The sequence below is a fragment of the Triturus cristatus genome, chromosome 2_1 (genome assembly GCF_964204655.1).
Source record: "Triturus cristatus chromosome 2_1, aTriCri1.1, whole genome shotgun sequence".
Lineage (NCBI taxonomy): Eukaryota > Metazoa > Chordata > Amphibia > Caudata > Salamandridae > Triturus > Triturus cristatus.
In genome coordinates this window covers 274,971,609-274,989,418 of record NC_140581.1, presented here as the reverse complement: position 1 = coordinate 274,989,418, position 17,810 = coordinate 274,971,609, and the positions used below count along the sequence as shown (strand labels likewise).

Here is a 17,810-nt window from a genome sequence, read left to right as displayed (position 1 = left end):
ACTCCACTCACTCTTAGATAGCGAGGGCAGCTTTGGTAGGGGTGTAGGATCTTTCACATGGGCGAAGGAGTCCGGTACCTATGTTGGACTACCTGAAAGCAGTGCCACTATAGCAATTCGCAGCTTGCTGACTCTTGTACCCCCAACTGCCATCCCCTGGTGACTTGGACTCCTTTTGGCACCTCGCACCCACCACAATTGCGCCCACCAATACTTGATTCGCCTTGGAGAGTGGAGCTCATACATGCTCACCATCGCTTGGCTGCACTTAATCTCTACACACATTCTTCTGCTTATTTCATAACAGTGGTGCTGCGGAAGCCTCTTTCAGTGACTACCCTCTGGTGCAGACCTCGAGGCGAGGAGTATCTTTATTTTCCCCCTCAGTGGCACACTCTCTTCCCAGACTACTACTCGTCATGGGGAAACCTGATGGCCGGCAAACCAAGCTCCCTTCTGATACGAAGAGAGCTGTCACCCGCTCCAATGCCGAGGAATCAGAACTGCCAGCTGACGTGTCATCCAATTCTCCACCAGCCCCAGCGCATGAGGTAAAAACTCTCCTTTTGGCTATGCAACATAGCTTCACAGATCAAAATGGACTCCATGAACACACACATATGGACTACATAGTCCTAAAGGTGGAGAAACATGACGAACAACTTAAGGAGGCAGAAAGACGGATTTCTGACACTGAAGATGCTACTACCCAGGTGACAAAACAAGTGGCTCAAATGGATAAACTCAAGGTAATTGCGGAAAAAACGAAGATTTGGAGGCCCGAAGTCAGCCTAATAATATACGCGTCACTGTAATCCCCGAAAGTGCAAACACAGGCTGCAGGGAAGACTTTGTCGAATGCCTCTTATGTAAAGCACCTTTGGAGCGGAAGCATGATCCGCTCAATTCATCGTGGAAAGGGCTCATCGATCCCTGGGCCCCCGCCCAGTCCCAGGTGCCAACCCGCGCCCGATAGTCGCTATACTCCTTAACTACAGAGACCGCGATGTCGCACTGAAACTGGCCAGAGACCACAAAAATCTACAATTCGAAGGTGTCAATGTCTCCATATAATCCAACTTCACATTAGCGGTGCAAGAAGCGCGCCGTAAGTTCTTACCTGCCAAGCAGAAGCTTCGAAAACTGCAGATCGAATATGCCCTATTATATCCTGCACGCCTGCGAGTTACTTACCATGATAAACACCACTTCTTCACCAATAGTCAGCAAGTGGATGATTTCCTTCGCACCGTCAGGAAGAACACTTCTTCCAGAGATTCCCCAGATCGCCTCTCTCAATCTCCAGTACTGAGTGCTGACTGAACAAAAGACTCTGGCTCCTGTCACCGGACCTTGTTGACTCCGCCTGGAACAATCAATGATATTGATGTTCTTCCTATCATCTTGGAGCTGCCATGACTGGCTGTGACTTGGACTCCATTTCGATAAGGGCTTTGTCACTTGTTGGTATTGCACGCCACTCCGTCCTATCATATTTTGGACGGCTTAGCATTTATTGCCCTGCTCTCTGACTGCAGAAAAGTGCCAAGAATTAATGTCTTTCAATTTTGTATTAACACTGGTGAACATTGCAATCATCTTTTTTGTCCCTTATTTTTTCTTTCTCCTTTTTGTTCTCTATTTCTTTATCATAGGCGTGTTTAACCTACGATTCACACTAAGGCAAGCAACCCCTCCCCCTTCCTGCCATTCCGTCTCCTCTTGATAACAGGAGATGGTTCTTGCATCCCAAGCGGGGGAGGTCCTCGTTGCCCACTAGCGTTCCCCACACAGGAGTTCCCTCCAATATTTGAACAATGACGCACTCCCTATTGCAATGTGTTTGTAGTTTCGGGTACGGATAGCAATGCCGGCACGATTGGGGTGCCGTTGTGGGTGGGGGTGGTGGGAGGGTTTGATTCAATTGTTTTGTGTTGTTTTTATTCCCAACCGGCAAAAGCAGGCTATGTATCACAAGGCGCATTTTCTTATGATTTGTGCAGAGTATATTGCATTCCTCTTAGCATTAACTGGCATGTCATCCCACACAGACTTTACAACTTAATTTAATCACTTGGAACGTCAGGGGCCTTCGCGACCCCCGGAAATGCAGGCAAGTCCTCTCATACCTGGACAGGCATCATGTACACATTGCTGTGTTGCAGGAAACTCTTCTGGACCCAGCCTGATCCCCAACATTCGCCAGTAAATGGGCCGCAACACAAGTTTTCTCCTCTTATTGTACGTACTCCAGGGGCATAGTGATCCTGGTAAAACAGAATACTCCTTTTATTCTGGGAGGCACACAACAGGACTCTCTGTGTCGCAGCTGTATGTTGTGGGGCACACTAGGTACTCAATCAGTCACGATAGTATGCTGTTACAGGCCCAACACCAACGACCCTGACTTTTACACCACACTTTGGGGGTGCATACTACAAACGGCTCCATTCATTATTTGGGGGGGGAGGGGGAGACTTTAATACCGCTTTTAACTTAACAGTAGACCGATTCAACCCATCCTCCTTGCACTACACAAAAGCACAAAAGGTTCTACAGGGAATATCCACGGCCCACGGGCTCACGGACGCATGGCGACATGTCCTTCCGGAAGGTAGGGAGGGCACCCATTACACTGCCTTACACGCTTCCTGGGCTCGTCTGGATTACTGGGTGGTCTCCCGGGGTCCAGACTCATGGCTCAAACAGGAAACTCATCTCGCCAGAACTTACTCAGATCATTCCCGGTGCTTATAACAATAGCCCCGACCAACTCGCTGTCCTCTCCTAGAATCTGGAAACTCATGCCCGAGGTGTTGCTTGATACTGTATTTAGGACTTTTGGGGGGATAACTCTGGCCCGCACCTCGCGTCCTTTCGAGAAAAACGTACAGAATATAAAGAAGCGGACGACTGAGGCGCGTTTTCGTGGAAAATATCATATCGCGCGCAGGTATGGCGAGGGCGAGCGCCCTGGTAGGCTGCTAGCACAAACCATCCGTCTACCCAGTTTCTCGAATTATGTTCTTGAGATTAAGGATTCTGCTGGAGCGCGCCAGAGGGACAGCCAGGACATCCTCCACACCTTTACTGAATTCTATACAATCTTATATGTTACCTGCAGAGAAGAGCCCCGTATTTGCAGGATGTTACCCTTGGTTGGCTTGGGGATACGCAACAGGAGTTTCTCGTTGCACGCTTTGAGAATGACGATATACATGAGGCAATAATACAAATGAAGTCCGGGAAGGCCCCAGGCTCGGATGGCCTTCCCATCGACTTTTATAAGGCCTATATTGCTCAATTACTCCCCGTTCTCAAACACATCTTTAATGAGGCACAAGAGTTGGGCAATCTCCCTCCATCTATGAGACTGGCATTGATCTCCTCTCTCCTAAAGCCTGGTAAATCAGCGGATTGCTGTGATTATTACAGACCCCTCTCCTTACTCAATACGGATGCTAAAATCCTCTCAAAGATTCTAGCCAACCACCCCAGCCTATTAATGGAGAAATTGGTTCTTCCAGATCAGGCTGGTTTTATCCCTGGTCGGGCTACCTCACACAATCTCTGCACGCTCTTCTCCACTCTTCGCATGGTAGACCCGAAAGTACCCTTAGCAGCCGTATTCCTTGATGCCACAAAGGCGTTCGATTCTGTTGAGTGGGACTACCTATTCGTAATACTTCAAAACATGGGCATGCCGAGGGGATTCCAATCTTGGGTTCGGTTACTCTACACTAGTCCCGCAGCCAAGGTCTCATTAATGGTCATTCATATGCTTCCTTTCCCATTACTCGCAGCACCCGAAAGTGGTGCCCGCTCTCACCTCTTTTGTTCGCCCTCACGGTTGAACCACTTGCAACCAAGATTCGACAAAATCGTTAAGACAAAGCCCTTCGATGCCCACTCCGCCACATTCTGATCTCCCTATACGTGGACGACATCACGTTATACGTCAGGGAACCTCAAATTAATCTCAATCCGTTGCTCCACGAATTCGTGTGATTTGGGGGACTTTCCGGTGTTCATATAAACTAGTTCAAGTCCCAAATTTTCCCTCTCACTTCATCGGTCACGGAATTCGCCCTGGACTTTTCCCATTGAATGGTGCCCTGAAGAAGTAAAATATCTTGGTATCAATGTTACCGCGAAGAACTGATGCGGCTCAATTATGGTCGCGGTTTTGATGGGATAAGAGACAATGTCACACGATGGATCGCCCTACCGCTCTCCATCGCAGGATGCATATCCCTGATCAAAATGGTTATCCTTCCTAAACTCCTTTATTTATTTATGAATATACCCTATGATCCAGGGAAAACCTTTTTTACTATGCTCTGTCCAGAACTGATACACCTTACCTGGGGTGGTAAACAATCCAGTATACAATGGGACGTTCTCACTAGACCATATTCGCAAAGGGGATTCGACATACCAAATTTTGAACTCTACTACACATGTGCACAGGCTCATTACGCCCATTTCTGGTTCCACCCCCCCAGATACATGCCGCAAGTAGCCACCGAACATTGGTTATCTGATCCCATTCCACTGGAGGGCGCCATATTTACCACCACAGCACCACGCACTGAAGACTCATCCCCCATCATAAGCACGGTGAAGGCAAGGCAAAACATTGTCATACGATCCCAGGCTCCCATGTTGTATTCACACTTGCTTCCCCTAGTTTATCACCCGAAAATGGCACTCCTTCAGGAAGGTATTTTTAGAAAAACCCAAGCTAAATATGGTATATAATCCTGGGGGGATCTCTACCTTCACGGCAAATTCCCTACCTCGCAGCAACTTTTCTCCACACAGCCACCCTCTCCCATGAACTTTTTTTTTACATGTCCGCTTGCACTAGGGCCTCAAGGAACATACCCCTACCTACCCTCAGGAGCCGCCGGAGATTACCTCTCTTCGCTTAATATTACTAAGTGACGCGGCGTCACACTTGGTTTCTTCACTATACCATACCCTCTACACACCTCAGAGCCTCACACAGAGCACTGCCAGGGAAAAATCGTCTGTAGAATTGGGGCTAGTTCTCACGGACGAGCAATGGAACTATTGCTGCAAACAGACAGAACAAAGCACGTCCAGTAGCAGTCTCCGCATTCTACATTACAAATTCTTTCACCGCACATACTATACACCAGGCAAGCTCCACCGCTTTAAATTGCGCGACGATAGATGGGACCGTTGCGGTTTCGCAGGGGCTAAGTTTCTACACTTGGCCTGGGACTGCGGTGCTGTAAAGGAGTATTTGCTCCAGGTACTCGTAGCCCTGGAACAAATGACATCGCTGTGCCTTCAACGCACACCGAGACACTAGTGGTGGCACACAGGAACTTTATCTCCTTTAATCTCATTCTAGCTAAACGGCGTATAGCTTGCAGATGGGGTGGGCGGGGCAGAGCACCTAAATTTAAGGATTGGATCCGAGACATGGTGTTTTGGCAGGACCAAATGTATGCCTTTGCTGAACTGCTTCCCCTAACCTTCCGTCCTCATTAGAACTGGGGGTCCCTTGCGGCATACTTACTCTCTCATCCTCTTGACGGGACCAACAAAATACAGACTGATAATGTGGCGCCTGCCTGAACTTTTTTATGCATAATTATAGTTACAAACCCCACGTCTTTTCCCTTTCATGGAGCCACTTAGAGGGCTGGACACTCAGTGTATGTGATCTAAAGTTATCATCACTGTATTGCCTCTGATGTTTTGCATTGCTCTGTGGCTCACTGTGTTAATCTAGTCGCAATGACCTGTTCTCAGGACACCCCTGCGCCGCACGGCCACCACCTGTGTGAGTGCCCCTCGCCCCTGCTCGCAGCCTCGTTGTGCCTCGTTGTGCTGTTTTGCCGGCCTAGCTGCCTGCCTCGCTGCTCCCTGCCCCTCCGCCGTGTGTTCGTAATTTATTGTAATTTATTGTGATTCTGCTGTTGTTCTCATTGCCTTCTGTTTTGTCTCTGCTGTTATCCCCCTGTGCGCGTTTATATTGCCTTGTTTAAACTTTAGTGTCGTCCCCCTGTGCCTTGCCCACCCCGCCGCCGTTCACGCGGCCACGCCCCCTTTCGTTTTGTGTCCTCCCCGCTCCCGCCTCCCAGCTGCTCCTCCCTCCCACTTGTCCATAAATGGCGACCGCGCGGCGCAGGTGAGTGTGACCTGTTCTCAGGACACCCCCGTGCTGCACGGCCACCAGCTGTGTGAGTGCCCCTCGCCCCTGCTCGCAGCCTCGTTGTGCTGTTTTGCCGTCCTAGCTGCCTGCCTCGCTGCTCCCTGCCCCTCCGCCGTGTGTTCGTAATTTATTGTGATTCTGCTGTTGTTCTCATTGCCTTCTGTTTTGTCTCTGCTGTTGTCCCCCTGTGCGCGTTTATATTGCCTTGTTTAAACTTTAGTGTCGTCCCCCTGTGCCTTGCCCACCCTGCTCCCCGCCGCCGTTCACGCGGCCACGCCCCCTTTCGTTTTGTGTCCTCCCCGCTCCCGCCTCCCAGCTGCTCCTCCCTCCCACTTGTCCATAAATGGCGACCGCGCGGCGCAGGTGAGTGTGACCTGTTCTCAGGACACCCCCGCGCCGCACGGCCACCAGCTGTGTGAGTGCCCCTCGCCCCTGCTCGCAGCCTCGTTGTGCCTCGTTGTGCTGTTTTGCCGCCCTAGCTGCCTGCCTCGCTGCTCCCTGCCCCTCCGCCGTGTGTTCGTAATTTATTGTGATTCTGCTGTTGTTCTCATTGCCTTCGGTTTTGTCTCTGCTGTTGTCCCCCTGTGCCTGTGTGCGTTTATATTGCCTTGTTTAAACTTTAGTGTCGTCCCCCTGTGCCTTGCCCACCCCGCTCCCCGCCGCCGTTCACGCGGCCACGCCCCCTTTCGTTTTGTGTCCTCCCCGCTCCCGCCTCCCAGCTGCTCCTCCCTCCCACTTAGCCATAAATGGCGAACGCGCGTACGTGCAGCGGTCACGCGCAGCGGGCGCGTCGATTGTGCGCTGAAGGCGTGCCAAAGGCAAGCCCGTCTGCGCCCGTCCGCGCCTGGCCCGCGCCCAGCGCCAGAACCCCTGGCCCCCGCCGTTGCCAGCCCACCCGACGGACATACGACGCCACGGCCCTCAACGCACTCAATGCCGGCTGGAACCCCACCTGCTGCCGGGCCGCCCCGAGACGCATTCACGGACTCTTCACCTGCACAACCTGCAAGTTCACCTGCCTTCGAGCCTGCACCGCGCCCGCCAAGCCAAACTCCAGCAGCGACCTCAAGTGCATCCTGCTCAACACCCGCTCCGTCCACAGACACGACGTGGAACTCTGGAACCTCCTCGACACAACATCACCAGACATCGCCTCCCTCACTGAAACATGGATGAACGCCTCCTCAGCCCCCGACATCGCCATCGCCATCCCGGATGGATACAAGATCATCAGGAGGGACCGCGTCAACCAGACCGGAGGAGGCATCGCCATCGTCCACAAGAACACCATCCGCATCACGACCGACGCCGACGACACCTTCGCCACCGCCGAACACCTCCACTTCCAGATTCACACTGACCCAAAGACGACCCTCAGAGGCACCCTCATCTACAGACCTCCGGGACCACGCACGCAATTCAGCGAAGACATCACGGACTTCATCAGCCCACACGCCCTCCCCTCCGCTGATTACATCCTCCTAGGGGACCTCAACTTCTACCTGGAGAACAACAAGGACCGCAACACCGTCACCCTGCTGGACAACCTCGGACTCAAGCAACTGGTCAACACCCCCACCCACTACGCCGGCCACACGCTTGATCCCGTCTTCTCATCCAGCAAGCATATCACCTTCAGCCACTCCACCGGACTCCACTGGACCGACCACAGCTGCGTCCACTTCGGCTTCAGAAAAACCACAACCCACCACCACCCGCATCAGGTTCCTCACAGGAGCTGGAGCAAGATCACCGCCGACCAGCTCACCACCTCCCTCAGCCAGAACCCACCTGCCAGCACATCGGACCCCAACGAAGCAGCCCGCAACTTCACGCAGTGGCTGACCGCCTGCGCCGACGACCTCGCACCACTGAAGAACCCTCCCGGCAGACCCAGAAGCAAGAAAGCCCCCTGGTTCACCGACGAACTCAAGGACTCCAAGAAGACCTGCCGCACCCTCGAGAAAGCCTGGCTCCTCGACCAGACCACTGACAACATGACCGCCCTCAAACACGCCACCCGCAAGCACCACCAGCTCATCCGCACCACCAAGAAGAAATCACTGAAGGAGCGACTGGACAACAACGCCCACGACAGCAAGGAACTCTTCAGCATCGTCAAGGAGTTCTCCAACCCCAGCACCGTAACAACGACATCACCCCATCACAAGATCTCTGCGACTCCCTCACCTCGTTCTTCCACCGCAAGATTGCCGACATCCACAACAGTTTCGGCGCACCATCCTCGCACCCAACCACCGAACCAACGCACCCCACCGCCACCCTCCGCACCTGGACCACGGTGACCACCGAAGACACAGCCCGCACGATGAACACCATCCACTCCGGTTCTCCAACCGACCCCTGCCCCCACCACGACTTCAACAAGGCCGACTCCACTATCGCACCCCAACTCCGGGACGTCATCAACACCTCCTTCAACACTGCCACCTTCCTGGAGAGCTGGAAGCATGCCGAGCTCAGCGCCCTACTGAAGAAACCAACAGCGGACCCCACCGACCTCAAAAACTTCCGCCCCATGTCACTCCTCCCTTTTCCTGCCAAAGTCTTCGAGAAGATTGCCAACAGACAGCTTGCCGCCTTCCTCGAGACGAACGGATACCTCGACCCCTCGCAGTCCGGTTTCAGAGCCAACCACAGCACCGAGACCGCCCTCATCGCAGCCACCGACGACATCCGAGCCCTGCTCGACAACGGGGAAACAGCAGCACTCATCCTCCTGGACCTCTCCGCAGCATTCGACACTGTCTGCCACCGCACCCTAGTCCAACGCCTCAGCAACACCGGCATCCAAGAGAAGGCACTGAAGTGGATCACCTCGTTCCTCGCCGGAAGAACACAGAGTCCGCCTCCCCCCGTTTCAATCCGAGGCCACCGAAGTCATCTGCGGCGTCCCGCAAGGATCATCACTCAGCCCCACCCTCATCAACGTCTACATGAGACCTCTTGCAGCCATCGCACGCCAGCACAACCTCAACATCATCTCTTACGCCGACGACACCCAACTGATCCTCTCCCTCACCAGAGAGCCCGCCACCGCCAGAACAAGCCTACACGAAGGGATGAAAGACGTCGCCGAGTGGATGAAGAACAGCCGCCTGAAACTGAACTCAGACAAGACAGAAGTCCTCATCCTGGGACCATCACCCTCCGCCTGGGACGACTCCTGGTGGCCCCCAGCCCTGGGCACCGCCCCCAAGCCAACAGACCACGCACGCAACCTGGGCTTCATCCTGGACTCCTCCCTCTCGATGACCAGACAAGTCAACGCCGTCTCCTCATCATGCTTTCACACCCTTGACATGCTTCGCAAGATCTTCCGATGGATCCCGACCGAAACCAGAAGACGGTCACCCAGGCCCTCATCACCAGCCGACTGGACTACGGAAACACCCTCTACGCCGGAACCACAGCCAAAGAAAAGACTCCAACGGACATCCCCCGACGCAGCCACATCTCCGTCCACCTGAGGGACCTGCACTGGCTCCCCGTCAACAAGAGGATCACGTTCAGGCTCCTCACCCACGCACACAAGTCTCTCCACGACCTGGGCCCCAAGTACCTCAACGACCGCCTGACCTTCTACACGCCCACCCGCCAGCTACGGTCTACCAGCCTCGCCCTCGCCACCGTACCACGCATCCGAAGAGCCACCGCCGGAGGCAGATCCTTCTCCTACCTGGCGGCCAAGACATGGAACTCCCTCCCAATCCACCTTCGGCTGACCCAGGACCACCTCACCTTCAGGAGACAACTCAAGACCTGGCTGTTCGAGCAGTAGCGGACCCCTTCCCCCAAGCGCCTTGAGACCCTTCCGGGTGAGTAGCGCGCTATACAAGTGTTATGATTGATTGATTGATTGATTGAATGCCTGCCTTTTTATTTAATTGTATTTGCCTAAGCCTGTACACTCGACATGATGCATTGCCTGTACTTGTATCTGCCTTTTTTTGCTCTTGAAAATATAGAAATAAAAAAAAAAGAAATTTTGAACACCGAAGTAACATATGCTGTAAAAAATCCAGCACTAAGATGAGTACACACTAGCTCACTATGGGCCACTGTCCAGATGATATCTGTTGGACAGTATTGGAGGCACACCCACACAAACGAGCAAAAACACATTAAAAAAGGAACAACATTGGATTTTCTGTCTGGCCACACACCAATGGACTCAATATTGAAAATCCATGGAACAAAATAAACTATTAGTAACCTTTTACACTCTTATGGGGACCCTGACACACAAAATTACATCTACTACAGTCTCCTTCACCCATGTGTCATTCACAATGAAATTCACACTTCTTCACACTCTATACATATCTTTCCTAAAGGACAATTTATTTCTTCATTAGCACTTTATTGTTGCAATACTGAATCTTTTATGAAGACCTCAGAGGTACATTCTTTGGGATGGTCATTATATTGGTTACATTTCCAATCTCCTTGAGCCTATTTACCATCTTATGAAGACCCTAACACCCACATCATGAGTACTACTTTGGTCTCCTTCATCCATGTGTCATTCACTGTTAGCTTCACACTTCTTCACTCTCTAGACATATTTCCTTAAGGATGCTTTTTTATTGCTTCACTAGCACCTTATTTTTGTAATACTAATTCTATCAAGAAGACCTTAGAGGTTTAGTCTTTGGGATTATTTACACACCTATCCTATGAGCCTGAAGTCTCTAAAATTTCTCTTTGACTTGATTTTCTGCACTTTCATTTATATTCATTTGAAACTATTGATGAGATGGTCCCCCTATATGGCGGCTGTCTCTCTTTAACTGAACTGTATGTCACCTGACTCTAGTTATCGTTTCAACCAATACCAGCACTCCCCAGCTGTTCTAGAGACCCACTCCCTACTTCCGCTTCCTCCTCAGAGTTAGCAGAACCAGGGAAGACGCAGACTTGCGTCCGTGTAAGTAGCTTGCAACCAAAAGCAAGACAGGAGTCTCATCTAATATAGTAAAACACGACTAACAATGCCTCTAGCATTACGCTAATTATTTTTTTAATTTTTTTTTTATTTTTCATTACGCTAATTATAGTTTCCTCTGCTTTACCTTGTGTAACCTTACGGTCACCCGAATTGAAAGTTTAGGATATCTCTTAATTTATTTTATATTTTTAAGGATATATTCACAGTGGAAGTGCTCCTCCAGTGATCTTACTAGTATCACTTTTATACATGTAAGTGTGGCTATATTCTTTCACTGTTGTGGTAAACAGGTTTCTCAAGGACATGTATTTGTCAATGCATCCCATGCCACACTTTTACCACAAACATGCGTGTTGTGTTTTACGATTTGTTTGTTTGTGTTCTAGGACAGTTTCATTGACAAATAGGTATTAATTTTACCAGAGATTGGGTACGTGATTGGCAATCTACACCTGAATTTGATGCATTAGAGTTGCCTTTCGCAGTAAACCACCTTTTCGGCTGAGGAGAGGCCTCAAATGAGCACTCATCATGAGTCCACTAGATATGAATCCCATGCATCATCTCAGATTTACTCTATTGATGCTTTTGTGAAGAGTACTGTCCTCATCTCAGTCTAGGTATTGTACTAGTGAAGATGGTGCTGTGTTCAGTCCATTGTGGGTCTTTGTGTTTTAGATAGTTTGAGAGTTTTTCATAAACAGATTTACCTTTGATTACCTCGGGTGTTTTGTTGATTATTTGGTGATCCTCCCTTGTTTGGAGCCGAAACAGTCTTGGGAGTTTCATTCAAATTTCAGCATTCATTGATGCAAGAATCCTGCGGTCAAGACTTGCCATGAACTCTACGGTCTTCAGGAAGTGCCAATTTCCTTCAAGTCATTAGGCAGGTTTTTGGTGTAATAAATACTTTTTAAAAAACAAAGCTTCTTTAGAGGTTACTCTTAATGTCGGTTTCCTCTTCTGAGAAAACATCAGTGGAATTTAATCTGTAATCGACTCTAGGTCTCCCATCACGTAAATCAGAGAATGTTGTAAATATGATTGGTCTCAAACCACCTCTTTTGGGTCAGCTACTCAGCATGGCTACGTTACTTATACACCCCCAGGGCACCTTCACTAGTACGGTCATGACACTAATTTATAGGTTTTTTGCACTTGACCTGCGAACACTCCACAAAGAAATGGACTTGTGATATTTAGGAAGGAACAGACCCAACTGAACTGTGTCAACTTCACATGACACTATGCAGGATCAAAAAGGCACACTTTCATACCAGTCGACTCCTGGTAGCGTCATTCTTAAACCACCCGATGTACCAGCTGCTCTACTAACATGGTCAGTCACTATTACTTTAAATCTTTAAGAGCCCGCTGAAGCCTGATTAGTCTCTTATTGTCTTAATAACATCACACCTTAAACACCAACTAGACACAAAGCATTATTGGCCCCTCCTCAAATGAAGCAGTCTAGCTCATGCTGCTGGCACACATCCAAACTCATGAAGAACCAGCTATTTCACAGATGTGCGATCCCCATGCCAGGTATTTTGGAGAGATTGAGTAGATGGACCCAGTGGGACTTGGGGTTGAAGCCTTATTTCCAGGAGTTCAGCCAATGGCATTTCCAACTAGTCTTTTTCCAGTAGAGTTTTTTTAACGATTGTGATACAAGGTTTATGGGCTTACTATATGGAGAACATAAGGTGCTATTTAACTTTGTCTTAGTTGCTTATTCAAGCTTGTTTCAGTAAATGCAATTGAACATTACTGCTTGAGTGCTAGCAAACAGAAATGTAATCCACTGGTTTGCTATGTACTTTAACCAAAGTTGAATAAACTTATGGGAAATAAATGTAAATATTTTTTAATGATTTTTAAAGTTGCATGCTTTTATACTTACACTACATTTGGTGGTAAGATAAGGCTGCATTGTCATTGCATGTTTAACCATAAGCTGAGGCCGGATTTTGCTGAAAAGGAACAACGTTGTGATGCAGGAAACCAAGCAACTGGAATTAACCCCTTTGCTGTCAGAATCTGCAAAATTATGAACAACATTTAGATTAACAAACACTTTTTTCAGCAATCTAAATTAAAATTTAGAGTGCATTAATTTAGCTACTAAAATACACACAAATGCTTTCAATTAAAACAGGTAGATTAGGCACCTGAAAAATGAGTTACTTACCTTTTCCGGTAGAGACACACAAGTTACTTACTTGCGTAACGATATATCTAAGAGACATTAGTTAGTGATAGATTCCTTACCTTAGAATATCTTCAGGCGTCAGACTGGATCCGGAAAGTTTTCGTCAGCAGTACCCTTGCGTGTCGGTAGGCGTCGTCGTGCGGCTCCGCACACGTCGCTGGCGTCGTAGTCGCGGAGATGACGTCATCCAAGCTACTTCGACGCGCTGACGTCAGTTCTGTACATTACTTTTCTGCGCAGGAACGCAGAGCCATGCCAGAGACCGACTACTGGTGCAATAGAACTTGGGCCCTGAAAGGGATTACCTGAACCCTAGAGAACAGTTCGAAAAACGGGGATGATGGGCGGGCGGTAAGGAATCTATCACTAACTAATGTCTCTTACAGATATATCGTTACACAAGTAAGTAATTTGTGCATCTGAAAGAGACACGTTAGTGATAGATTCCTTACCTTAGAATACATACCCAAGCAATACCAACCCCGGCGGTGGGTCTGCGAAGTGAGATTACACCAGAAAGTCATGGATAACCGAACGGCCAAAGAAGCCGTCTCTCCAGACCCGACTGTCAAGGCAATAATGCTTAGTGAAAGAATACAACGAAGCCCAAGGGGCTGCTTGACAGATGTCTTGCAGGGGGACACCGCGTCCCAATGCTGTAGTGGCTGCCGTCGCTCTGGTAGAATGGGCGCGCACCCCAACCGGAGATTCATTTTTAGCCAGAGAGTAACAGGCCTTAATGCACAAGACAACCCATCAGGAGATAGTTTGTTTGTGCACAACCCGGCCTTTCTTGGCACCCACGTAGCCAACAAAGAGCTGGTCATCCACTCGGAACTGTTGTGTGCGGTTGAGATAGAACGAAAGCGCACGTTTTGGGTCCACACGGTGGAGCCTCTCCTCTTCTCTTGAAGGGTGCGGAGGCGGAAAGAAAGTGGGCAGAGTAACAGTTTGCCCGAGATGAAAGGCAGAGACCACTTTTGGTAGAAAGGAGGGACGTGGTCAAAGCACAACCTTGTCTGGATGAATCGCCAGGAAAGGAGGTTTACAGGAAAGAGCCTGGAGCTCACTCACCCGCCGAGCGGAGGTGATGGCCACCAGGAAGAAAGTTTTCAAAGTCGATAACCGCAAAGGACAGTTATGAAGAGGCTCAAAGGGAGCGCACATCAAGTATGTGAGAACCAGGTTCAAGTCCCATTGAGGCATCACAAAAGGAATAGGAGGCAAAAGGTGAGTAATGCCTTTGAGAAATCTATTGACAACTGGGGACTTGAAAAGAGAGGGCTGATGAGGCAGCCTAAGAAAGGCTGAAAGAGCAAAAAGGTAGCCCTTGATAGTGCCCAGAGGAGAGCCCTGCTGGCCCAAAGAGAGAAGGAACAATAGGACTTCAGAAAGAGGGGCAGAAAGAGGATCCACAGCTTTCGCTGTGCACCATGCCACAAATTATTTCCACCGACAGGCGTATACCGTTTTAGTGGAGGGACGCCTGGCTGCCAGAATCGCAATACAGACTTCAAGTCAAATGGAATCAGCTGTCGCCGCTCAATCTCCACGCAAGGAGGTGGAGGCTGGACAGGTTTGGGTGGAGGACTGTCCCCTGCTGCTGCGAGAGGAGAGCCTCCCGAAGAGGTAGCCGGATCGGGGGATCCACGCTCATACTGAGTAGCTCGGGATACAAAACTTTGAGCCCAGTCCGGTGCCACAATAATGACTTGGGCTCGGTCGCGTCTGATCTTCTTCAACACTTTGGGAAGAAGTCGTATAGGCGGAAAGGCGTACAATAGACCACAACTCCACTCATGACGAAAAGCGTCTCCGAGCGAGTGCCTCCTTGGAAACTCCAACCCGCAGAACTGTTGACATTGCGTGTTCTCTTCAATGGCGAATAGATCTAACCAAGGTTCTCCCCACTGCTGAAAGAGACCTTGCGCCACCTCAGAGTGAAGACGCCATTCGTGATCCAACATGCACCTGCGGCTGAGTTCGTCCGCCCTGGCGTTCAGGGAACCTGCCAGGTGTTGAACCACCATGGAAATGCCTTGATGTTCCAGCCACGTCCAGAGACGTAGAGCCTCTTGACATAGGGTCCACGACCCCACCCCGCCCTGCTTGTTGCAGTACCACATGGCAGTGGTGTTGTCTGTGAACACCTGCACTACTCTCCCCTTGACAGAGGAAAGGAATGCTTTCAGTGCAAGTAGGATCGCCCTGAGCTCCAAAAGGTTGATATGGAGCTTGGACTCCGCCGGAGACCAGAGGCCTCTGATTTACGCCGCTCCCATGTGGCTTCCCCATCCCAGGAGGGACGCGTTCGTCACTACTGTATGCTCCGGTTGGGGAAGGGAGAGGGATCTGCCGCTGACCCAACGCTGGTCCGTGAGCCACCACTGCAAGCCCTGCGCAGTGCCCTCAGATCTGGACGTAGTCGGATAGGTTCCCCCGATGCTGCGTCCACTGGAACTTCAGGTCCCATTGCAGAGCCCGCATATGCCATCTGGCATGATAGATCAGCAGGATGCAGGAGGCCATGAGGCCCAGCAGCCTCAGGGTCTTCCTGACTGAAACCCAGGACCAGGGCCGAAAGATCGGGAATCATAGCCTGAATGTCCCGGACTTGCTGTTCAGGAGGGTAAACCCGAAACTGCACCGTATCCAGAACCGCTCCGATGAAGAGGAGCGTCTGAGAGGGAATCAGGTGAGACTTCGGAATGTTGATGGAAAACCCCAGCAAATGCAGGAGGTGGCCGTAGTCTGGAGGTGGGAGACGACTGCCTGGGGCGAGCCCGCCTTCAACAGCCAGTCATCGAGATAGCGGAAGAGAAACCCCTGATCTGCGCAGATGAGCTGCGACCGCCGCCATCACTTTCGTGAACACCCGAGGGGCGCTGGTAAGGCCGAAAGGGAGCACGGTGATTTGAAAGTGCTCGTGGCCCACCGTGAACCGTAGGTAACGCTGGTGGGCTGGCAGGATGGGGATATGAAAATAAGCATCCTGCAAGTCAAACGCTACCAGCCAGTCTTGCGGGTCTAGGGCAGACAAGACCTGACCAAGCGTGAGCATCTGGAACTTCTCCTTCCGGAGGAAGCGATTGAAGTTCCGGAGGTCTAAGATAGGACGCAGACCTTTGTCCTTCTTTGGAACCAAGAAGTAGTGGGAGTAACAACCACGACCTACTTCTGGCGTCGGAATGCGCTCGATTGCCCCCTTGGCCAAGAGGGCCGCAACTTCCTGCTGGAGAAGTGCTAAGTGATCCCCCGACATGCGGTGGTACTGAGGTGGCATGGCTAGGGTAGACTCGAAGGGGAGGGAGTAGCCCTTTCGGACTATTTGCAGAACCCACTTGTCCGTCCGAAGTGATGGTGCGCCAGTGGGGAAAGTGATGGCGAATCCTGCCGCCCACTGGCGTCTGATGGGTCTGAAACACCGGACTAGGAAGGTTTTGAGGCAGCGGTGGCAGGGGCATTGGTGGATTGACCTGCCCGCTTGCCCCAGGAACCACCACAGAGTGCCCCACGACCACGGCTGCGCTGAGACTGCGAAAGGAACGTGTTGGGGAGACCCAAGGACTGGGCGTAGCCCGCGAGTCCTTCAAGCGTTCTAGTGTGCTATCCGCCTCGACACCAAAGAGGCGTGTGCCATCAAAGGGCATGTCCAACAGAGTGTTCTGGACATCCCCGGAGAAGCCAGTAGTTCGGAGCAAAGCGTAACGGCGGACCGCCACTGTTGTGGAAAGAGCCCTGCCGAGGGAGTCGGTCGTGTCAAGTCCACAACGGAGTGAATTTGGCAGCATCTCTCCCCTCGGTAATGGCCTGGGAGAGCCCCGCCCGAGCTTCCACAGGGCACTGATGCAGCACCTGTGCCATGGTGTCCCACATAGAATGTGAGTAGCGGCCCAACAGGCACGCAGTATTCACCGCCCGCAACACAGGGTTGGCACAAGTGAAAATCTTTTTCCCAAACTGCTCCAGTTTCTTAGATACCTTTTCTGGAGGGGCAGAAGGAAATGCGCTTGGCGAGGCAGAGGTCTGGACAACCAGACTCTGAGGTATTGGGTGTTGAGTGAGAAAGCTGGGATCGCCTGGCGACAGGCAATTGCGGCGCGCCATACCCTTATCCACAGGAGCCCCCGTGTTGGGTTTGATTCGGGTGCTCAACATGACGTCAGTTACTGCGTCGAAGGGCAGCAGCGGCTCCGCGGAGGACGACGCTGTTTGCAGCAACTCAGTCAGGAGAATGGTCTTTACAGGTATAGAGGGGAGCTCGAGGTTAAGAGCCTCAGCTGCCCTACGCAACACCACAGAAAAAGTCCCAACCTCCTCCGTAGCCACGGAAGAGGGGGACAGCGTACCAGGGTGTGGACAGAAATCCAGATCCTCTGGACCTTCCATATCACCCTCCCAGTCCGGCTGATCCTCGCATTGAGCTGTGAGAGGAC

General features: G+C 51.0%; 1 protein-coding gene across 16 annotated transcripts in view; it reads right to left on the bottom strand.

Moving 5' to 3' along the window:
• Positions 1-17,810, bottom strand: part of NIPBL (NIPBL cohesin loading factor) — a 1,722,939-nt gene that overhangs the window by 439,087 nt on the left and 1,266,042 nt on the right. For all 16 annotated transcript variants that reach the window (XM_085631078.1, XM_085631072.1, XM_085631074.1 and 13 more), the window contains one exon: positions 13,066-13,202. In XM_085631078.1, the coding sequence (XP_085487204.1) occupies positions 13,066-13,202 (137 nt within the window). The remainder of the gene's footprint in view (positions 1-13,065; positions 13,203-17,810) is intronic.